Raw genomic sequence first — 24,339 nt, 5'->3', positions numbered from 1 at the left:
ATAACAGATAAGGAGCCAGAGATACTTCTGAACTCACAAATAAAATTTATTCTCAGTATAATGATTGAGCTCATTATCTGCTGCTCTTCCTAAATGTGAGGGAAGGAGTGAAATGCCCATATATTCTATATATAAACAGCTGTCATGTTTTCTGCATTCTTGTATTTGCTTAAAAAGTCATGGGTAACCAATTTAATTTGATGTGCAAAATATAATGCATGGATGAATTCTGATACATATCACTTGCCATATCTGTGCTGTTATGAGAAGCAAAAACGTCCAGAAAAGAAATAGCAGTGAAAATCTTCCTGATAATTTTCTCATCAGTTTTTCTCCAAGAACTGTAGGCGGATTCTACAGACATGTTTCCCCCCACCCTGAATGACAGGTTCTGTATGTCAGTTATTTTCTCACTGTCTTTCTTCCTGTGCTAGAAATCAAACCTATTTATCACTTCAGATGTGATCAGTTCAGATCACTTCCCTGTAACCTCAATTATGAGAAGCTAACCTGAAACATTTACTTTTCTTTTTTTTTTTTTTTAATAATTTAAATAACAGGCAAGAACCAGCAGCATAGAAGCATAGACAGATGTGATTGTAACAGAGGCTAGTGTTTTATAAGTCATAGCCTGGGTGTAATAAGACTTGTGGTCTTAATTAACTCATACAATGTTTTTCAACACAACTAAAGTAAATAATTTAAAAATCTAATTTACTTGTCCACACACTATCAGCTTACTTTTTGCCTTACTTATTTTGGGTGACAACAACCAAGCCAATTCTGCTTAGATTTCAGAGAATTTCTGACAGGGTAGTGTATCTATAGTTATAGCAAAAAGGGAAGTTTGCATGGTTAAGGAGGATGAGTGAGAATTCTGATTAGGTGGAAGAAGAATTGGTCTGTGAGGTTTGATCTAATTCTGTGTTAGCATATTCCTTTCTTGGAAATCTCTGTTTTTGCCAGAATATCCATCAGCATCACATAGAGTGACAAAATTTTGTTGTAATATTTCAGATGGTTGGTGCATCTTTTTTTTTTTTGGAAAGAAACAGCTGGATATTTTCTGTCATAATGTGACCAGTCCACCTCTGTTGTTGTCACTTTAATTGCTGTGGCTGTTTTTTTAAGTCCTCTACAGAAGGTCTTTGTAGTGACAAGTGAACAGTTTACGCTTCATAAGCAAACATAAAGAAAGCTGCTGCTAATTGGAGAGGGAGTAATGCAGTTATGATTCTGTCAACATTTAAGTTACATTGTTGAAGGACACATTTTGGTTGTGTTTATGTTGCCACATAAAGTTTTATTCAGGGTGAATTTGGTGGAGAAGATTTTGTAACAAAAAATACTAATTCTAGGATTGAAGGGGAGGGAGAGGAAGAGAAGTTAAATTTTCTGACTCACATAAGTAATATTAAAAATCAGCATTATATTATTCTTTATTATAACTCTAATTATTATTATTATCTTATATATTGTTATATTCTTATGTGGCTTGTAAAGTAGGTTGTCTATGAAAATGAAAAGATACGCACAGCCCCTGAAAAGCTCACTTTCCCCTGCTCTGAAGAACTGTAACCACAGTGTTTCATGGTGAGGAGGACTCTGAACATCACCAGTAGAGTCATTTCATTTCCCAAAGAAGGAGATTATTATTTGGTAAATCTTTTTTTTTTTTTTTTTTTTTTTCTCCTAGAAATTGTGCATGTTCTATCTGTAGACCTACCAGCTCTAAAAGTCTGGAGGAGCCTATTTTAAATCTTCTTCTTTTTCCTAAATTACATTTCCATAGAATACTTGGCTATAGATGAATAATTCTGCAGTTACATGCCCCAATTTGTTTCCTCTTAATGCATTTTTTTTTTTTATTTGCATTTTTTTTTTCTCAGGTGTCAGAATTTTTGGAGCCTCATTTTGAATAGTTTTATGAGGACCAAAGGTGCTTCCTTTTCCAGGTCTTTGGCTAGCTTGTCTTGTTTTATCAGATACATTTTTTTTCACATCTAAATGGGGAAATCACCGTTATTTACAGGAGAAGAATCATAGAGCTGACAGGGGTTCCCCCCGCAAAGCACTCTCTGTGTAATTGCTGAAGACATTCCAAGCCACTCTAACGAAGTGTACTGTCTGCCAGTCATTATGCTCTTCTTGGAAGACCATCTGTTGCATTTCAAATATGTAAAGGTCTGCTTTTATTTTTTGCACCAAACAAATCAGTTTCTTTATCTGACATGGTATAACTTGTGAATATGGACTAAAGGTAGTTTCAGTTGCAAAGTACAGGATGTTCTCTTCTGTTGCATTGTGAATGAAAGGTAGTCATTCTGCATCTCCAAATTCAAAAGACAAACATTCTGATTAAACTAATTTCAGTGCTTTTGAATTATTTCAATTTCTTTGGCAACAAATTATCAATAACAACAACAAAAAAGTCTGAAATACATTTTCTCTTAGCTCAGCCATAAGCATATTGTAAGATTTTTGCTTCTGGCAAATGAACCTGTCCATTGTAGTGGTATCCAGACTTGATATATACTAACATTTGAATTAAAATGATTTAATTTAACTAAATTCAATAGTTAGGTTATTTTTATCAGAAACTGGTAAGTCAAAGAAACTTTCAGTGTTTTTTGGTAAATAATAGATTTAGAAGCTGGAAGTGCTAGGGTCTTTCTTTTGACAAGCAGACATCCATTACAAGGATGTAATATTTGGTTGTAGAATACTTGATTTAAATGAATTAACTAGAATCCTTTCTGTGAGTAAAAGATGCAAGATCAGACATGCAGTGATGATTTGTTTTATTTTTTCCTGTGCAGATTTAAAGAGTATGTATAGTCATTCATCTCAGATTGGAGACAATAAGCGTAGTATTTTCACAGCAGCGAAGTTCTGTTCAGAGATTTCCAAGCAGAGAAATACATAAAATTTTCTGTCTGATTAGGGAGTGGGCCTATCTTTTTCTCTTTCCATTCTCCTTACTGCATAGTAGCTAATGTTCTGGTCAGAAGTAATAATATGTTAGATCTTGAATGTCGGTAGCCTCAGAGATTCTGACAAGACTATTCATGTGCATTCATACATCTTAACCAAAGCTGACACTAAAGAGAGTAAGAATTCTCATATTCCTCTTTTTTTATTGCCATGCGTTAAACTCAAATCTTCTTTTAGAGGCCTCTGCTAAAAATGACATATTAATCATTTGAAAAAAGCATTTTTGCAATATCTAAACAAAGCAGCCCAACATCAATATACCACAGAGCGGAGTCTCCTGTGAAAACTCTCAGTGCAAATCTAAATTATGTTTTACACTACAATTATGGACAACTTACAAATGTTGTAAGATTTGTGAGTATGTGACTAATGAGAAATAAACAGTCCCCCTAATCTTATCTCCTGCGGGAGTTTCGCCATTGTCACTTTTAATTAAAAAGTAACTGGTCTTCTAATTTCTTGAAACTATATGGCGTGTCCTTATAGGAATACTTGGATTCCAGTAACTTGAGCTAGTTGTTTTCCGAGAAACACACATTGTGTAAAGATTCTGCTGTACCTTTTTCTCTAGACACAGTTATATATGTACTTGTAGCATCATGTTTGGGTACCTTTGCAAGGATCTCATCATATTGTTAAAGCTTGATAGACGTTTCTTTACAGCAATGATATTTTTAATCTTCTTTTTAAAATTGTTTAGTAGTAGTGACTAATGCAGACTAGGTGGCTCTGGGCATCCAGCCATTTTTAGGTAGTTTAATTTGTTAAAAATTGTCTTTCTTCCCACCCAAGTCCCCTTGAAACCATTTGCAGAAGAGAACTGTTGAACAGTTGCCAATAATAAGTCCTGCTGAGACCGCTGTATCCTCCTGATAGAACTCCCTGTGCCAACTGGAGACTGGCTGGCATGAGTTTGAACTCTATACTACTTGATGTATTTGCTTCACATGGACCAATTACAGTAATTACCACCTCAGTAGCTGAAGTTTAAGCATTCAGTCTGCACTTCATACCTCAGGTTGTTGGCAATATGTTCAATCCTATAATCTCAATTTTCTTTGAACTAATTAAGTAGAAAATAAATACTGTGAAAAACTAGGAGAGAGCCTGAATGGAAATCAGAGGCTAAATAATGTCATTGTTTTTCATGTTGCTATTGTCCTTAAGCTGCATTTCTTTCTTTTTAGTCTTTACTTCTAAAAGGTAGCATTTTCTTTTTAACTTTGTCCACAGAGAGATTCACTAGGAGATGCTGTAGACCATTGACTTTTCATATTCAACAGGGGAGTCTCTTTCAGTGTGAATGAAAAAGCAATACAAACAAGAAGAGATTAGAAATGCAAACTATATATAAAATCCTGCTTTTTATTTTGTTGTTTTTCAAATAACATTTTTGTCAAAATAAATACATATGACTAAAGGGAAAAACTATCCATCCCTTGCTACTTTGGGATATATATTTCAGTGTGACTGTATGAGTGTAAGGATTTAATACCAGGTTGAGTGACTACAGCGTTAACTGCCCAGTTCCCAACAATTCCATTGGTTTAAATCTGATGCAATGCTGATCATCTCACCCCCGCCCCCACTATCGTTCTTTCCAAAACACTAGTTAATTTTTAAATTGGAACAGTTGCTTTTTTTTTTTTTTTTTTTTAATGGCAAAGTTTATATTACAGAAAGATTAACCTAAGAATGAGCACAAACTCGCTTGACTATATCATTCGTAATATGAATGCACCGCACAATGTATATACTAAAATTTATATTAAATTTTCTTCATGCAGTTCGCCTCTAGGGAGAAGAAGAGGGAAGGAAAAGGCTACATGTGACAGATGCTAATTATGCAGCTTAATGCACTTCTGGAAGTTGCAGAGATGAGAACTATGTAAGAACCTATCTGAAAAATAGAAAGCATATTTTCAATAACATTTTTTCCTCTTTTTTTTTTTTTTTTTAATTTTGCCTCCTCCCTCTTTTTTTAAGGAGGCTTTATTTCTCAAATAGCATGTACTGTAGGCAAAGGGCAAGCTGTGTCTCAAGTCCAAAATTTTCCATAAATGCATATGACTTTTATCCGGTGTGTCTTAATGTTATTTAGTGCCGCGCGTGTAGTTAGGAAAGCTGGTGACTTGAAGGTTCTGTAACTCAGATATGACACAGGAAGGGAATGACTCTTAAAACAAATCTCTGGTTGATTTGTTAGTTTTGTTTCCTCTTTCATCAGTGTTTTCCTCATTCATCATGATGTATTTATGTTTACTGGAGAAATTATGTTCTGTGCTTGACTGTGCTGAGGTCCTGCATAGGTATTTATTGTGATTAATATGTAAGTACTAATGAACCGGATCTCAAGATGCACTTTACAAATAGGTAAAATGAGACCTAGAAGCTGGGTTCCTCAAAACTGTGAAGTGAATCGGTGCCAAAACCTGTGTTACACACTAGATTAATCTTCTCCTTGAGACACTGAAGTGTACTGTCTCAGGCAAAAGAGGTGGGTTCTCAGCTAATGAAAATTTGGTGTCATCCTGAAATCAAGGGGAAGACACGAGAATACATTTGTTATGCATCTAGCCCACATTGTGTCATTTGACTGGATTTCCGTTCCCTCTGCCAAATCCCAGTTTTACCAAAAGATGCCTTTTCCTCTTAAAGAGAAAACCATACTGGTTCTTGTGTACTAGTGCCTAATGTTGCTTTCTTTTATTTTCTTCAAAGTGTTGGATTTCTCCTTAGGGAGGTGTGACTTAACATTGCCAGCAACTCTCTCTGCACAGTGAGATAATCGCTCTAATGACCAAAGCGTCACACCAAAATTTCAGAGGGCCTTCGTGTGCCTCTCGGTGCCCACGGTGGTGCAGAGGAGTGGGTTCTGAGTGCCACCGCAGAGCAAATCCCTCTCACACCATGGTCCTCACCACAGAGAAAACCATCTGTTCCACTTGGAAAGGGGCTTGGTTCCACTCGCCCTCCCCCCGCATCCCGGCTCTGGCCCCAGCTGCTGTGGTTTGATGAGCAGTGAGGGAATGAATCTCCTGTGTTAAAAATACTCTGGTTCTATTTAGATAAAAAGAAGAATCTTGCTTGCCTACACTGACATACAAAAATAGTCCTAGTGTGAGTAAATCTTCAAAGTTTTTCTCTGTGAAAATATCTAGCCTCACTTTTTTTTTTTTTTTTTTTTTAACTTACCATACAAATTTATTTATAGAGTGTCCTTCTTTCCTCCCACTCTATCAAGGCAGAAGGTTGCCACTCATCTTGTTCATGAGTCCTGAAATAATTTGCAGGGCCTTTGAAACATCATCTTGTTGCATAGTTGTGATGCAATGTGCTGCTGTTGCAGGAACATATCACATTTTAATGTGAATGTCATGTTAGCTTAGACATTTAAGTCTTTACTTTAGGCTTTACACCGGTTTGTGCTTTCACTCCAAGTTTGCAGTCAAAAAAATCTGCATATAGTAACTTAAAATTTTACATTCTACATGCAAACCACTGCATGAAAAATTAATATGTAATACGAGAGGATTAGCAAGTGCAATATACTTTCCAAGTGTTTCTTAAAAATAGCTTTCACTGACACTGTAGCATCTTAAGTCTGAATAATCTCAAATCTGTGCATATAGTAACAGAGGAGCCACCTACTGTGTCCTCATAAACTGCGTAACGTGTAGCTGTGTGAAAAACCTGACTTCTGGAGTACAGTTCTGCTCCACAAGGTACGATGTCTGGGGGGGCTACTGAAAGCATTAATGCTGACGCTAAATATTACTGCGAGCTTCCTAAATTTTTGCCTGTGTTTTAGAATGGCTCCAAGATCCTTCGTACAGAATTAATTTTGCAGTGCAAAGAGGAAGGATAGTGTTAAGCACGGACTTCAGGAAAACTCTGCCAAGGGGTAGAAATTTGTGGCGGAGGAGCCAAGACGAGGATTTCTGGGAGCTGAGAGCCCACAGCCTTTGGCCTTTAGCTCAGACACGATGGATGCCCGCAGCACTCCCACCAACACCGGGGGTGCGGAGCGGGGACACCGGGCACCCCCTCAGCTCTAGAGCCGGGCCTCGGGCCCAGCCACCTCAGGGCCTGGCTGTGGGAGGAGGCGGGCCTCGAACCCGCGGCCCTCTCTGCCTCCTCAGCGCCCAAGCGCGCGGCCCAGCCCGCCGCGCCACGGCCGCTAGATGGCGGCCTCCCAGCGGGGAAGGCGCCGGGCCCGGCAGCGCCGAGCAGGCTCCTGGCGGCCGCGCCGCGCCACTGCCCCCTCCCTTCCCCCGGCGGCCATGGCCGGGCGGGCCCCACGTGACGGCGCGGCGGCCAATGAGAGAGCGGCGGCGGGAGGGGAGAGGGGGGGGCGCCGACTCTCGTCCCCGCGGCCGCCATTAAAGCGAAAGGGGCTCGGAATTAACCGGCAGGAGCCGCGCCGCGCCCCCCGCCCCGCCCCGCCGCGACATGGGGGAGACGCGCTGAGGGGGGAGCTGGCCCAGCACCATGCCGCGGCCGGGCAGCCGCCGACAGAGGCACCGCTGAGGGGGGAAGCGAGGAGGAGGAGGAGGAGGAGGGAGGAGGACGAGGAGAGCAGCGCAGCCGGCGGGGGCTTCGCGGCACCGACTCCGCCAGCAGCAGCAGCAGCCGCCTCAGCGGGGCCGGGCTTTGTGGGGCTGCCCCCCCCTTCCCCCGCCGCCCTTCCGCCTGACGAGACCCCGGGGCCCGGCCGCCGCCTCCCCCCCCCCCCTTTCCCCTCGCCCTGCCCTGCTGAGGAGGGGGCCCCGCCGCCCACCGCCCCCCCTCCGGCGCCTGAGGAGAGCGGGGGGCCCGGCCCGGCCCTGCCCTGCCCCGCCGGGGGGCCCTTGGGGCTCGCTTCCCCCCCCCGCAGAAGACACCGCTCCGTTTGAAGACTCTCGTTTTTATATTTCTTTTTTTTTTCTTCCTTTTTTTCGCCTTTATTATTATTTTTTTTTAAGGGGGCAGCCCCTTTTGAAGGCGGCCCTCCCCGCCGAGCACCCCCCCCCTTTTCCCCTTTCCTCTCCCCTCAGCCCGAGGGGGGGTCCTTGAGGGGCTTCGGCGGTAACTTGGCGGGGGCCGGGCCCCCCTGAAGAGACCCTCCCGGCCCCGTGGACTTTGTGGGGCACCCCCCGGCCCCGGAGGACAGCTGGGGGGGGGGGGCGCAGCCTCCCCGAAGACACCCCGCGATCTGCCCCTGCCTCCTCCTCCCCCGAGCCGCCTGGGGATCGGCCTCCGGGAGCCTCCTCCGAGCCGTCCCCGAAGAGACTCCGAGGGGCGCCCGCAATTTCCTCCTGCCAGCCCTCGCCCCCCTCCCTCCTTTCCCCACGGAAGGATTTTTACCCACCGGAGGATATTTTGGTTTTACCCTCTCGACGAAGAGCCTTTTCCTTTTCGGGGAGGGGGGAATTTAATCCCCCCCGCCGGGCTGCTGAGGAGACTTTTGCGGCCTTTTTCTCTCAAGGAACACCTTCCCTCCCCTGCCCCCGCAGATGGTTTTTGGGGTACACCCCAGGAATTTTTTTCTTGTCCGGCCTTTACGAATTCTTCAGACTTGCCTTGCTTCGGGCCCCCGAAGTTTGTTTTTATGATTTAAAATTTTAATTTATTGGAATATTTTTTTGGAGCGGGGGAGAAGAATCCGCTCCCCCCCACCCTGTTGCCCTCGGACTCCGAAGAGACGAGCCTGGATTTTTCTCTCTCCCACAACCAACCCTTCCCAGTCATTCTGCTGTTTGCCCCTTTCTCATCTGATCACTAAAGAAACGGGAGGAAGAGGAGGGAGGTTTTTATGGATTGATTGCCCCCATCGGATTATTTATTTTCCTACTTCTCTTGCTCGGCATCTGAGATAAGAGGAAGGAGGGATGTCAACTGATTTTTACCCCTAGCCCCCTGGATTAATTACCCCGTTTTTATTCTCTTGTTGGATCAATTACCCCTTCACCTCACCTCCTCTCCCTCCCCTCCTTATGCGAATGAGAAGACAAGAGGAACAGGGAGGATTTTGATCTTAATCTCCTGTCGTTGGATTACTTACCACCTCCCTCTTTCTGGTCTCCCCTTCCGTGGTGGCTTTGCCCCCCCCCCCCATTTGATATCCAGAAGAAGAGAAAACGTTCCGAGTTTCTCTCGCTCGCTCTCTCTTTTTAAAAAAATCGTTATTTAAAAAAAAAAAAAAAAACCCTCTCTCTTACACCGCTCTCCTCCCGGGCTATTTACCCAGCCCCTATTTCGTGTGCGTGTGTGTGTGTGTACGTATGTAAATCCCTTATTTAATTGCATTATTATTTGTGCGTGTGCCTCGCCCCCCTCCCCCCGTTCCCTCGCAGTGTCTGTCTCTCTCTCTCTCTCCCTCTCTCTCTCTCTCTGTCTGTCTCTTTCTTTCTTGTCGGAGGCTGTGGGATAATGGCGTGTGGGTTGTGGCTGTGAGGATGAGTTCCTGCTTCGTGCCGAACGGGGCCAGCCTGGAGGATTGCCATTCCAACCTCTTCTGCCTGGTGAGTGCCCGCCGCCGCGCCACGGCCGCGAGTGGGAGCGGGAGGCGGCCGGGGGGAAGGGGGGGCAGGGGCAGTGCAAAGCCAAGCAGCCATTTTTAGCAGAGCTTCTGCTGGATGAGTCCTCGGAGTAGGCCCTGCCTGGAAGCAGCCAACTCTCCCATGCCCCTCCGGTCCCCCCCGCCGCCGCTGTCTGTCTCCCGTCGCCCCTCCCTCCCCTTTCTTCCTGCCTCGGCGCTCCCCGCCGCTCGCCTTCGCCTTCCCCGTCCTCGCCCGCAACTTTTTTTTTTTTCCTCTTTCTTTTTTTTTTTTTTTTTCAGCTTTCTCTTTAACCTTCCCAGCCCCGCCGCCCAGCCTGCCGGCTCTCGCCTCTCCTCGCTTTCTCGGCCAACTTTCCCCCCCCCCCCCTCCCTCCTCCCCATCCCCTCCGCTGCCATCCCCTCGCCTCCGAGGGCCCCCTCGTTTGCTGCCTGCTCCCAGCCCGGAGCTGTGCTGGCGGTGGTACGCTCCGGGAGGCACTGGTGGCTTGGGTTTTGTTGTGCACCATTTTGTAGCCTTAAGTGCGAAAGCCTTCGGATGGAGGATTTTGAAAATTTTTATTTTATTTTTTTTTTTGGTAGCTCCCAAACTAAATTTGATTCAACCGCACCGCGATGCGATTTGCGGTGGCCGTGCCGACCTCCTTCATCAGTATTTTATTTATTTATTTTTTCCCTCAATGCAAATTAACTAATATTAGGTGACTGCCTGGTATTTGTTATTCTCGTCATAAGTAAAAAGCTGTGCCAAGCTGTTGTACTGGTATTTTTGGAGGGAGGGGAATCTGGACAGCCTGAACATGTCTGCAGACTGCATCAGGCCTGCAGCTCCATGTTACTGGTGCGTTTTTAAACCTTCGAGTCTTTCTAGAGTATCAACTGTTGCAGGCTCCCTGCCTTTCCTCTACATTTCTCCTGAAGGTAGGAAGGCTGCCATGTTAGGTTTAAATGTTGCAGTGATCTGAGGTGTGCTTATTAGGAGGAAAAAATCAGTGACTTCTTAGCAAATGCCAGCAGGGCTCGGTCTCCCTTCTCAGGCCGAACCAAGGGATGATGCCTCCCCAAAGCACCTTAAGGTGCCTGCGCTCAAGTGGAAAAAACTTCGTATTAAAACTCAGTGCAGTATTGGCTTGTAGATAATCCAGGAATCGTCTCTTTCCCACTGGGTATGGTGGTAGCTCTTTCACTTTATAAAGTCAAATGAATCTTTGCCCAGAAGGGGATTTAGTGGATCATAGCCAATGATGTGTATTTTAGTGAGAGAAACAGGATTTAAATTCTTAAAATGTGGTGTGAGAAATGAAAAGCGTGGTAGCTCAGAGTGAAATAAGTGCACTTAAGAAGCTTCCTGTGCAGGAGAGAGCATTTTACAATGGAGAAACTTGTGAAATTTTCTGGAGTAGTAGGTGACTGGAAGGATGTATGCCTGAGTTAGATTTGCTCTATCCCCCATATATCCTTAGATATCTTGGATTGTAAAAAGCTGTGTATGGATAAGTAGGCATAAAATGAGAAGCTATTTGCTAAGGCAAGTGCTTAAAAGATTGGGCAGTTGTAGTCTGCAAATAATTATATTGTCACTCATTTTTCATTTTTGTTTTAAATCAAATCTGACTTTTCTCTCTGTAATATTAAAGATGAAGGGAAAATGAACAGCTCTTGCTTTACTGCAGTTATTAAAAGAGATCTTAAAGCAAGGTGCCCAATTATTTCCAGTTTATCTTCTAAGGTAGAGAAAACTTACAAGTACAATTACTGTTAAGTTTTGTTGGACTGATCCTTTACTCCTTCCTTCCATTTGCCTCTTCCTGTGCCATCTTCTAGTTATAGCTGTGTGTTTCTGTAGGGAACGTACCCCAGTGTCTGACAGTTGTTCTCTTCTTTCCCACAGGCTGATCTAACTGGGATTAAATGGAAGCGATACGTATGGCAGGGTCCAACGTCTGCCCCAATTCTCTTCCCGGTCACGGAAGAGGACCCTATTCTGAGCAGCTTCAGTCGCTGTCTGAAGGCGGATGTACTCAGTGTTTGGCGGCGAGACCAGAGACCGGGACGCAGGGAGCTATGGATATTTTGGTGGGGTGATGACCCCAACTTTGCTGACCTAATTCATCATGATCTCTCAGGTAGGAAGAAATAACAACTCCTTTTAGTCAGTGAAAGGATGCAGTTACTCGGGACGTTCTTCTGCCAGCCGTTACAAAAATCTGTACGAGATAAACCGTTGTCTAGAGATAAGATAAATGTATTCCTACAATCTACAACTTTGATTTTTTATGGTGATAGTGGAAAGAACTCTCAGAAGAGCCAAATTATTGCAGTAGTACGCTGATCAAACAACTGCTGTCTGTGCTTAGGTGGTCTTGGGCTGCTAGATTATCAAGAAACAAGTTTTTGCTCTCTGCTTTTTTTATTTTGGGAATAAATAAATAAACACAACCAAGCAAGTAAGCCTTTAAAGAAGGAGCTGCTCAAATTCAGTCTTCTTGCACCCAAAGCCGTGCCTATGATTCAAAAAGGATGCCTTAGACGTATTTTGATCAGATCTCCTTCATTGGGCAATTGGACCTTTCAAATACTAAACCCCCTTTTACTGTGTAATAAAAATTGTAGAGAACTGGGCAGCTCCTGAACCATGTGGAGTTGTTTAGATTGGAAGTCAAGTTGTTGGTGAGAAGTCCTCAAAAGGAGGCATCTGAAACTGGCTTATTGGTTTTGTGCAAGAGTCTTTCACCCTTGTACTTCTATGATTTCTCTCTCCCTTTTCCAGTGCTCCGAACCTGTTCTTGCTTTAAAACTTAAACTTGCCACTTCTGAAAGACTGGCAATATTTGTATTTCTCAGTATTGTTGTGTTTCAAACTTGGCACTTTATTTTGAAAATGTTTACTTGCAGTGTTACGAAATTAAGCTTTTGAACGATCTGTGTGAGTCTGTTGGTGAGACTACGCTGATTCTAGAGGGGAAAAAAAAAGTCACATTACTCTAATTTCCTTTCAAATAATGTACAGTATTCAGGTTACTGAAGTGTAAAATGAGACGCAGGTTTGGTGACCTGGTAACCAGAAATTGTTAACTCTGTCTGTGTTTGTGGATAAGCTGAAGAACAAATACAAATTTGAAGTGCCACTGAGGAAGCTGACTTGAAACAATTTAATAGCATGTGGGATTTTTGTACAAAACAGTATGATCTGGAAAAGAATTGACATAGTAAAATAACGTTTATTTTGTTTGAATAGTTGACTTCAAAACTGGGATGCTTCTGGTATTCCTGTCTGTCCTGGAAATAAAACTTTGCATCTTAAATGTTGCTTGCATTGTAGGTTGCTTGATATTTTATTGCATTTATGGTTTCCTTATTTTTGCCCTATGAATAACCTCAGTCTTGACCTGCAGGGCACATCCTTTATATGGCTGAGATGTGACTTAGGGCAGGCCCAGGCCCAAAATAGCATTTAGCCTAAGCAAAGACCAACGCTTGTGTGAAGGCATCTGTGTAAATTTTGTGTGCTGTTGGCCGGTGGGATTAAAATGAGACGAGTATGTTCCATATTTATGTGTGTGTGTTTAAGATCAAATACAAGTTAAGCCATTTGGAGACTGCCTTTCTGCTCTAGCTGGCCATCAAAGTCTTGTTTGAACAACTTTCTTTGCGTTCTTTCTTGAATCTATCTAGTAGCGATTTAGTACGAAGGTGCCTCTTGAGAATAGCAGCGTTTTGTAGCTGAACTTTCAGATCAGTGTGTGTTTGTATTTTAGAGGTTTACACTTCCGCACAGGTAGCTAAACAAGCATCATACTAAGTGGGTGTCAACTCTTAACTTCTCCTTGTGTCTAAGGGAGAGCTAGTAGGGGATTAGAGTCTCCCAAGCAAGTCTTTGCAATTGTTTGGGGTATTTTCTTTGTTAGGTCACCTGTGGATGTCTGCACTTCCAGAGAGAGGCTGCTCTACGTGTCTTGCTACTAAGTATTTTTCCACCGAAACACTTACTGCTCATGAGATTGTTGCCTGTGTCTGTGTGTAGATGTACCTGACCTCATGGTTTTAGCAGGCAGGTTTTTTCCCCTCTTAATTAAAAGGGGACATTATAATCTCTTACAGTATGTTAGTCTGCTTCATTCTTATATGACCAGAATTTGATAAAAATATTAATCGGCTGCGTTGTGGAGGAGATGGCTGAGGAGTGCCTGCACCTGCATTTTTTCTCTTTCCTGTTACACAAAATCTTAATGTGAACCTCATATAAGAAAGAATTATGGCTGAACCCAAACAATGTTATCTGACCTTTGTCATAGACCTAATGGATTTTTTTCATTGGTGGACAATTTCTGCTAGCAATTCACATTGCCCTGTTCTCCCTGTGATTGCTTGTTTCATTTTCAACGGGAAAGATAAATTACTTCCTGGCAGAGGCTTGTTACTTGCAAAATTGATTGGAAATTGTTTGCTGCTGATTGTTGAGGTGCTGCCTCATTTAGAACTTTGCTACCTCAGTAGGTGAGGAATTGCCCTGAAGACCTGAGCGAGGGAGGCAGAGGGGTAAGAGCAGCCTGCTGCTGGCATGGCCTTCGTAGCCCCCGGCAGGCTTCTCATAGGGAAGTGGGGCTTGGAAGAGCTGTAGTTAGAAATGTGCTGGGGTTAACAACTTTGATTCTGGCTTCCTTTGGTGTGAAACTATTCTTATTAGGGAGAGGTCAGTATTTGGACAGTTTTTGTTAATTTTTTTTGTGATTTGTAGTTTCAATGAATAATGGACGTTCAGTGTCTGGAACGTATCCTAGTCATCAATCCTCAGAGATCTGAAATAAGGCACCCTTCAAGAATCTCTGTATCAAGTGCAGAAGTGTCTTCCCAAAATCACTTTTAAAAGGGAAAACATAGGGTTTTGCAGGTGTGCATCTATGCTTATCACCTCTCTCTCTCTCTTCAGCTTGTGCATTCTAGAAGTTCTGTCTTTGCCCCAGAGATGTGTTTGAATGAGTGCTAGTGGCTATATCTGAATTCTCGTATCCAGCCTTGGATAACAGCCTTGTTGATGGTCAGGGATTGTTGTTGCCTGGGGGCATGTCAAAAGGAGACTTGTTCAGAGATGGTAATTGATCAGTAATATTGACTTCACTCAATCATTTTTTTCTTTCCCTTCCCCAGGAAGAGACTTACGGTTTTCTTTGGAGTTACATACAATAAGTCTATTTCTCCCTCAACATAGCTAGAGGCAGGCAGAAGTTAGTGAAATGTTATTTTATCCTCCAACAATCTTAAAGGTTATGTTTTTGTTGTGACAGTGAGGCTTGATTATAGTAATTTCTGCAGCTCAGACCTTAAAGTAGGACATCTCATCAAATTTCAGAAGGCAATGGTCTCTCTCTGGTCTGATCAACAGTTTTATTAGATGGGTCCCCCTTTTTTTTTTTTGGTTTGTTTTAACTCCCTATACATTTCTGTATTGCTAGTAGATTCAGATTTGAGAGCAGTTGGGTATGAATTATGTACAAGACAGTCCCAAGGAACTGGTTACGTTTTGATGAATGCCCGGATAGGGGAATGCTTCAGCGTGTCTTTGACCTTCAAGTTGCATCTCTTAAACGGTGGGCTATAAGGTGCCTTTTTCCTTCTGGTGTCTCTTAAATCCTGTAAACTTACTTTAAAGAGTTTTCTTTGTATCTGTCATACATCAAGTTAACCAGATTTTTGTTTGCTGAATGGTCTTCCTCACACTTCTGGGAGGGATAAATGTAATTTTGCAGCTGGCCTTGCTCAGTACAGGGAGCTTGGCTCATCTGTAGTGGATGCCAATGCTCCTGCATGTGTAATAAGAAAGCATTAAGGGTGTTCCTTGCTGTGTGGGGCACTGGTGTTTGGCATTCTTCTGTCCTCTGTGTCAGAGAGAGATGTGTCCTCTTCAGCAAAACTGCTGATGAGCATTATGCAAATATTATTGACTCGGACTTTGTAAAACTTCTGTGACTTGGTTTGAGAACCAGCTCGAAGGAAGTGCTGAACTTTTTTTCCCTGTTTTCCCATTTCTACTGCCAAGCATGCATGTGAAACATACGTGGAGTAAGGTGAAAAATACTTTGTCATAGGAATGGATTTCGTGTCATATGCTGGTGTGAGGTACGATGTCACACGTGTAATGTACCTGCTCATTATGAGCCATGAGCCCATGATTGCTGAGGATAAGCTGGAACAAGGTATCTGCTTATGGTATTACTCAAAGGCAGCGTGCAGGAGGCTATTAGGGAAACACGCAGTGAAAAAGTTGTTCAGCTTTTCTTTCCTTATGGCCAAGTAAAAGAGCTCCACACCAGTGAAACTCAGAGCTTGCAAGTCCTGAAGGAAACTCGTTACCTTGTTATTCCCATAAGCCAGCACAGTTACAAACTTATTATATTGTAATACTTGTCGGTTTTTAATACACGGAAAAAGAAGTCTGCTAGGTAGAGGAAAGCATAAAAACATGGCATGCAATGCTGGTAAAGGGCTGGCACTGCAAAAGCTAACTTACAGTGGTGTTGAATATTTGGAGGATGGTGTTTTGGATGGTAGCTCCTGTTTTGGCTTGTCTTTCAGTTGATGACATTTTGCGACTAGTTGGGGTAGCTAAAGTCTCTTCAGTGAATGTGGATGAGATACAGCCCTACAGTGGAAGTTGTCTGTCTTGGATTCTTAAGTTGGTATTTTGGAACTGTAATCAGCACTTTATAGACACAAAATGCTGCTTCTCACTTCTATAAGGGATATGAGCCCTTAAAACTGTAAAACTCTTTCATTAGGTTAACTGAATAATTCTCAGTTTGAGCAACTTTATTTAATATATTTAAAAATCTTTCCTTTTCCCTTAAAGGAGACCTTTATTTACTATTCTACTATTGTATTTTTATAGTGTTGTATACAGCACCAATTTCACACTACTTTGCTTATTATACTTCCCTCGTAATCTGACGCTTCCACAGGAAGTGTGATTTGATTGTATAAATCAGTTTTGCATCAGTCTATTCCTATAACTGGCTTGCTGTCAAGTGATGACAGAAAGAAAGCCCATGAAAGTAAGTAACACTTTTTAAAGATGCTTCTAAGTCGTAATACAAGGAATGGATTTTTCCTCTGTGTAATTGAAGTAATGGGGGGGGGGGGGAGGAGTAATCCAAAGTGCTGGCTTGTCTGTGACTTGTTCCTTTGCATAGGTTATTTTTAGAGGTTCGTTGTGCATTAGGAAGACATTTTTAATGGCATGGAAAACATATTCAGCCTTTTCAGTAGGTGGTGCTTACTGGTATCTTGCTGGTATGGGCAGCTAGATGTTAAAAGGAAGGAGGAGGAAAATAGACATTCTTTCAAAGTGTTCTTGAAAATGGAATTTTTACTAGTGTATATTTCTCCATTGGGAAATATATATATAAAAAAAATTGCTGTTCTAACAAAACAAAACCAACACCAACAACATATTAAGCAACCAAATTCTGCTTATTGGTAATCCTTGGTTCTTAAGTTTGATTAAAGATCTGTAGGTAGCAAATATCCTTTAGAATATCTGCCTTGAATGGAACAGGGAGGTATCGAGCAGGTGGATGTGGGAAGAATGTGAAGTAGAACATGAAGGTAGCGAAAGCAAACAGCCTTCTGAAACTGTTTCATTAATTTGGGATGGTGATGGTATCCAGGAAGTGTTTGCTGTTTGTGTGTGTTATGAAAATTGCCTTTTCCTGACCATTGTTTCCATTAGTTTTTCTCCTAATTTTGTAGGTTCTTGTAAGGAAAACTCCACTTCATATATGGTGTAAAGAGGGAGGGAGGAAAACTCATAGGAGGATAATGCGTGTATATATTTGTTTAATGCATTACACAAATTTCTGCCACAGAGCAGTTGGCCAGTTTGGACAGCTAAGAAGGCTAATCAAAAATAAAATGTTTGTAATCAAAATTAAAATATTTGTAACTTCCAGGTTGCCAGAGCACTTTTGTGGATATCCCTCGTCTGAAGTGAAATTGTGGCTTATCACCTTCTTAAAATGAATCAGCAACTCGTTTTGGTTTATTATGACTACCAGGTTGAACATTTACCGTTATTCTGTTTAAAAAAGATTAGAAGACAAAAGTGTCTCTTCCTCTCCCTCCCATAAAAGGATTTTTAATGGTTTACTTTGCACAACTTGTATTAAGTAGGAGGATTCTTTCAGTTGTTGGGAAACAATAATTTAAATGAAGAAGCCAAATATTTGGGAGGTCTGAGCTGATGTATTTCTCCCCTTCCATCCACCACCCTACCAAAAAGGGGGCTGGGCTGGGGCTGGTCACTAAACAGACTTCAAAAAGACGTAGAACTCTTACTGTTATTTTTCCGCATGAATTTGAATAATGTTCTGAAATGAGGGTATCTTTAACTGTGATCTTATTCAACCTTCCCTTTCTTTAGCAAGATGCACTTCAGCTTGATATTTTGGACCCTAGATGCTCTTCCCGATCAGCAGGCGTGTTTGTAGCATGCTGTCTTTTTAAATTCTAGAGTTTTAATTGTAATTTCCATCTAATGCCTTACACTTACCCCACATAACGTGCTCATCTTTTGCAATTCCTAAGGGCTCTCCTAGCTTAGTTTACTGCTGAAACAATGTTGTGGCAAGTTCTTGCACGTAAACTTTTGTTAGTAACGTGGTTGTCAGCACAACTATTAATGTTAAATGCAACGCTTAGTGCTTTGTAGTATCCTCTGAAAATTGAAACTTCTCCTTTGTGTCCACTGTATGACCATCAAAATGCAAGCTGTGAGTTACGCTTCAGTGTACGTGCGACTTCAGCAGCTTTCCTCTCATTGATATACTAATATGTCAAAACAAAATTAGGCAGAAAGTCTGAAAATAGCTCTTTGTTTCCTCCCATTATAGGCAATTGATGCAGGGGATGTTCTTAAAATCATTTTTTAAATTGCAAAAGCCATACAGAAACCAACTATTTAACCTTTGAAATGGTGTGGAGTTTATTGTGCAGTTAAAGTCCAATATCATTAAGCTTTGTAGTTAATGTTTGCTCTATTGAGCTGCTTGTTTGCCACCAGTTGAGCAGTATGTGCTGAGCAGCAAAGCTGCCTGTAGGACAGGGTTGCTCATTTGTGTGTGTCTACAAATCTCTGAGCTGGGGAAAAGGTGTCCTCTTGGCACCAGGGTTTTATACCCTTTGACTTTGGACCTTTGTTGCTTTTTGTTGCAAGCTTCTTCTCTGCTGTTTCTGTAGTGAGTTACTATGTTATAGCGTAGCTTTGCAGTTAGAAAAACAAGCTTTGGCTGAACTTCTGCAGTGGAGTAGGGTGTAAGGGGAAACTCAGGGTGAGGTCTCCTAGGAAATGCAGTTCCTTGCTTTTCCGTGTCTTCACCAGAATTATTTAATGTAATGATTCATCTGCAGTGATGTGCACCTCTTCATTTAGAAATTATGGGGCAGGTCTGTTTATGCTGCTTCTATCCCTCAGAGAAGGATTCTGGGACAATGAGTAATTTTCTATAACTCGCAATAGAAATCTGGTGTGGAAATGTACATTTATTTGTCTGGAATCTGGCAATATGCAGGTATGGTCCCCACGTTCTAGTTGCAGTAGCATCCTGAAATTCCTTCCCCTGACATCCTTGTCCTAAACACTGTTTATTGTAATGGACTGTGGAGTTTCTTTCTAAATAAAACTCTTAGGTGTTTGGTTTTCTCCATGCTCTCTAATTTAAGGATATTGAGACTTTACTTAATGCTATTGCAACCTTTTAAGCTTCTAAGTGGCTTCCAGATAAAGGTGAAGGGGCTTATTTCAAAGGGGGATTTAAAATGCAAGGACTTGGCTGCATTACTGGGGTTTTCTGACCATGAAGGAAACCAATGGAAAGCTGTTAGAACCAAAATGCTCTCTGAAGGAGGTGAACAGGCAGGTTGCTGTTGTAAGACATCATATGTGGAACTAAATCTGAACCCAAGCCTCACGCCTTGGAGGTGAGAAGGCTCAGGGGGCAGTAAATAAGGGATATGAGCAACCTGTTCTAACTTGGAACTCCGAGTGAGGGTGGGAGCAAGTGACCTCCACAGGTCCCTTTCAGCCTAAATCATTCTGCGGCTACCCAGAGACTGAAGTAAAAATCCGTCTCCTTATCTATGTCAGGCAGGCTGGTAGTAGCCTCTGTAGTTACTCGGAGTATAAAAGTGATGGTGGTGTAAGAACTGTGCTAGGTTAGTCCAAGGTGAGCAGTAGCAGATCCTTAGGGATACGTCAAACGTGATGCACGAGGAACGTAGGCATAAAGGTAAGGCCTGAGTGCCAGTGATGTAAGGACAAGATCTTGAGTTTCCTTATATTATCTTCCAAATTCCCATGTTGATGGGAATGAATGACACCATGTGTGCACTGAGAGAGGTTACAGGATCCTTCAAGTGTCCCTCACTTTACTCACATATTGTGGCTGCCTTTGTAATTCTTTGGGCTGGTGCGTGGCCTTCTAGGGCCTGCAGACCGTGTTCGAATTCTGATTGCAAGCCAGAGTGGTTAAAGAGATTACAGCATCTTGTAATGAATCTCGCTTTCCGATTTGGCAAATCAACTTGGCTTGTGTAAGTTGGATTTCAGGCCTGTGTTTGATTTGTGGGGCATGTAAGATCTCAGCGTTTCACTTCAGAATTGTACCACTATGAACTGGGCCTTGTCTTTCTGCTCGCTGTTCTATTTACATGCATGAGTGTCTTATTTTGTTTGTTCTGGGTCTTAAAAAATAACTAAAATAATAAATACAGTTGTGCGTATCTTCTGGGGAAAAGGTTTAGGTTGTTCCTACTAGTGTTGTCTGAAGCCGGGTGGTGTTCCCTCACCACTGCCCCCCCTTCCTCATTAGCAAATGGATGACCATTAAGGGTCAGTTAATCATTGATATATGTGCCTGGCTCTTCAGTCAATGGTACCTAAAGACATAAGGATATATTAAAAATCTGGCTTTGGGCAATTTTTTTTTTAAAGCGTAACTATCAGCTAACTTTTCAGGGTACATGGATGTAGCTCAGACCACTCAAAACATGAGCCACCTTGCAAATAGATCAGCAGATACAGTGTTTTTGCAGACTGCAACATGTAACTTACTGGTGCTACTTGTTCCTTTTGTTTACCAGCAGCCTTGAATCTTTTTTTTTTTTTTTTTTTTTGTGGGGGGGGAGATCTATAACATGAGTAAATTATCTGAAAGTTACAGGCTTTTTGTTTTTGTTATGCTGTGAATATCTTAAGAGCTCTTGGGTGAGGAAAGAATTTTATGATATGTCTAGTACACGAAATAACAGGATGTAATTCAGTGTTAACTCCTTTTTTTTCTCCTTTCTGTTGTAGAAGAGGAAGATGGTGTTTGGGAGAATGGACTTTCTTATGAATGTCGCACTCTACTTTTCAAAGCCGTTCACAACCTGTTGGAGAGGTGCTTAATGAATCGGAATTTTGTGCGCATTGGGAAATGGTTTGTGAAGCCCTATGAGAAAGATGAAAAACCTATAAACAAAAGGTAGGATGTTCTATTTTGCTTTATTAAAGAAGCTGTAGGGTTTATTTAAGCTTCGTGCTAGAAGGAATCTTTAATTAAGAGCACTCAATTTATGGCTTATTTGAGATCCTGGATCCCTGATCTTTCTTGTTTTTCTGCCTTTTCGGAGTTCTTCAAAACTTCCTTATGACAAAGGGAAGTAATAGTGCACTTAATAGTCCATCTCTCCTCTACTCATACTCTTACACAGACCATGGATAAGAGAGATGTCAGAAAATAAGCTAAAGTTTTCTAGAAATGAAAAAAAGGGTAACTGAGGAGAGTCTTGATCTGAAATTCCCTGTATATTGATGGGGACTAATTCGGATTGTAAATACTACTTATTCTTTGAGAAATCGGGGTCTAGAGAGCTATTTGCAGGCTCCATATGTGGTTTAGATAAATTGCATCATACAGTAGTCTTTGAGAAGAGAGTTTGTCAGCTCCTGGTCAGAAGGCAGGTTGCATCTGGGAACGCTGGTGCTAGAGGAATGCATATGGCTCCCACACTGAGGGGGAGGAGGGCGAGAAGCAAATTTCCGATCTAGATTGGAAGAACTTCTTCGCATGGTTCTAACATGGTTTGACACGGTCTATGTTGCCTAGCAATAAATAATGAAATGAATAAAAACTAGGTTAGCTGGAACAAGTTTAATCTCTGTTCCCAAATCAGCTTTTAAAATCCAAAGTAATTTAAAGCTTAGAGAATGTGTTTTTTTTGTGTGTGTCTGTGTGTATGTGTTAAATCTTGCATGCAGGAAATTTTGAGATCAGTGGCTTTGCTTTTTGGGTGTGGAGTTGGCCTTTGTTGGCATCTTCTGTAATAAATTTAACTTGAAAGAGGGCTAGAGCTGTTTTGGAGCAAAAGAAGCAGAAGCACATGTTTGTGTGTGTTTCTGTTAGTTGTGAACTGCTGCTTTTAATTTATACATAAACTTGTCCTTTAGTTCTAGGCATCTCTTTCTCCATCCTAGTCGGGGCAAATGTCTCCTCTCTGGGGTGTCCTTGCCCATCCATTTCTTCTGTTTGTTGGTACTATAAATCAATAGTAAAGAGTTTACTTTTAACTATTTAGACTGATAGCATCTTGGCACGCTCCGGGCTTTCCTCATTTGAGGAACTGGTTTTCCAAATTGCCATTTGAAACCAGCATTAGTTATGTCATGGCATCTCTTACAGTAATTCTATAAAGCTCGCAGCAACAGCTGGAAAAGCTGATGAAATCTTTTAAAATAAAATAGCAGTATTTGTTTAATTCGGAAACTCTATAATTCATTATTTTCTTTTTTTTTTTTTTTTAAAAAAAAAAAAAAGCTCAGAAGGTCAGGGTGGTTGATGGGAGTAACTGAAGGAATTGTGTGCTTACCTTCAACACAATTCCATCATAAGTGGTCCAGAACTAGTGGGGAAGTAGGTAGAAAGATAAGACAGATCTGTGTTAAACAACTTCCTTGTAGAGAAAGCTGTTTCCTACCAGGTACCAGCTGATATTTTGAGTAGTGATTTGTATGAAATAAAGGGAGGGAAGCAGTTAACAGATGTGCATTTTCCTGGCTTATTTTGCTTGCCTCTTATGTATATTCCTAGAAGTTTGATCTATACTCTCTGTAAATTAAGGCTGTTTGAGGGATCCGTTCAGGCCCCTGTTGCTCCCTGCAACTTTGTGCAGAGTGGAGCCCAAGGGAGTGAAACAACTGCTTCATGATACCAGCCCTGCAGCTGGGAAGCTTCTGGGGCTGAGGAAGTGTCAGGTGGAATGATTTGGGTGGATTTTGGTCTCTTGCATGAATTCAGAGGCTCTTGTAGTCAAAAGGGACATTTCTCACTGAGCGTTAAGCATGACACTGCAGCAGAGCACAAGGCGCTAGCTCAACATAAAAGGGCTTGCAGCCAGCCTGGAAAATGCCCTTAATGTTGCACCTAGGGTGCTAGTATGTTTTTTAGTAGACAGCTGGCATTAAGGCTCTGTAGGAGTGTCAGAGCTGTTTAGGTTTGGTTAGTTTTAGACCAATTTTTTTTTTTTTTTTTTCCTTTCTTAGTATTGGTCTTGATGATTAAATGGATCTTAAGTCCATCTCTTCTGTAGGTGTGGTGAGTTAATTAAAAAAAAAAAAACACACTATCAACACCTCCACAAAGCCATGCTTTTATCCGTGATTATGGATACGCTTATTTTAAGAATCAGAACACTTTTGAAGCTACGTTTTTGTCTTTTTTGGCACTTTTTCTATTTTTCTATCTTTCTAGTAATAAGAGTAGTGATTCATAATGCTGATTTCATAAGCATGTTGTACTTGCTTCTTGATGTGGGAAGAATAGTCTTTTTCAGAAGACTTTGTTTTTTTCCTCTGTTATATTTTTATTTTACATATAAATATTTCCTCCCCAGGAAAGTAGCGTTCCTCTTGTGTGGAGGCAGCCACAGATGAATGTGGCAGGTATTGGATCTGTCACGGGGAATGAAAGACTTCTGTTCAGAAAGGTTGTAATTATTTCCCTATATTGCCTGTGCAGATTAAACGTATATCATTCTTACGGAAGAAAAAATTACCATGTGATGTTGGCGTATCTTTATTCCTCCTTTCCATCTTAGGAAATATTAAATAGTGGTGGAAGTATAGGAAGAAAGTGCCGATGCCCAAAAGTAGGAAGGATTTTCCCTGTAGTGGAAGGGAATGAATGGTGCCTTGCTTCCTTTCAGCCCTTGTTACAGTTACCTCGAGTGGCTCCTCATCCTGTAGTTAGGATTGCTTTGTTTTCTTTGGGCTGTTCTTTGTATTAACATTCAGAAACCCAGAGTACAGAACTCACATGCCTATGTAATTTAGAGATGCTTATTATGCTGGGTATGAAATCTGCTACCAGTCTACTTCAGATCATAGTTTATACTACCCTGTACTTTGGGACTTGGCTAGTTACTCTGCAGATTGGCTTTCTGTCTGGTATAACTACAGATTTAGATAAGGCTGGTTGCTCTTGCCGGCAATCTTAAAGACTTGGATTAGAGACTCTGTAGTCGGTGCTCTTGACTACGAAGGGAACTCGTTAATGTGCTTTTTGGAGCTGTGGGTGACTGCTGTGCAGAGCCTCAGTCCCACTTTTTCACTTCCTTTCTCTCTGAAGGATGTGCAAATGGAGCTATTTCTTTCATTTGCAGTTGTTCCCATCTGAATTTTTCCGAGTTCAGTTTGAAAGCACGTGGCTTCAGCCTGCGTGAGGCTTCCTGGTGTCCCAGCTACAAAAGGCAGCGTTGGGTTTTTCTTGTGCGTGTGG

The 24,339-nt window shown here is 41.9% G+C and overlaps 1 protein-coding gene and 1 long non-coding RNA gene across 6 annotated transcripts in view; both read left to right on the top strand.

Moving 5' to 3' along the window:
- The window catches only part of LOC137842369 (uncharacterized), a 39,178-nt gene extending 33,072 nt beyond the window's left edge, over positions 1–6,106 (top strand). For 3 of the 4 annotated variants that reach the window (XR_011089038.1, XR_011089037.1, XR_011089036.1), the window contains 2 exons: positions 1,504–1,659; positions 4,782–6,103. This is a non-coding gene — a long non-coding RNA (uncharacterized lncRNA). Of the gene's footprint in view, positions 1–1,503; positions 1,660–4,781 lie in introns of all 4 variants that reach the window. The other variant, XR_011089039.1, reaches the window with a different exon arrangement.
- Positions 6,107–7,325: 1,219 nt separating this feature from the next.
- Positions 7,326–24,339, top strand: part of MED13 (mediator complex subunit 13) — a 55,365-nt gene continuing 38,351 nt past the window's right edge. For both annotated transcript variants that reach the window (XM_068656299.1, XM_068656298.1), the window contains exons 1-3: positions 7,326–9,497; positions 11,424–11,658; positions 20,880–21,048. In XM_068656299.1, the coding sequence (XP_068512400.1) occupies positions 9,432–9,497; positions 11,424–11,658; positions 20,880–21,048 (470 nt within the window). In that variant the 5' untranslated portion in view covers positions 7,326–9,431. The remainder of the gene's footprint in view (positions 9,498–11,423; positions 11,659–20,879; positions 21,049–24,339) is intronic.

The sequence above is a fragment of the Anas acuta genome, chromosome 19, assembly GCF_963932015.1.
Source record: "Anas acuta chromosome 19, bAnaAcu1.1, whole genome shotgun sequence".
NCBI lineage: Eukaryota > Metazoa > Chordata > Aves > Anseriformes > Anatidae > Anas > Anas acuta.
The sequence above is the reverse complement of the archived record's forward strand: the minus strand, read 5'-3'. Positions and strand labels throughout refer to the sequence as shown.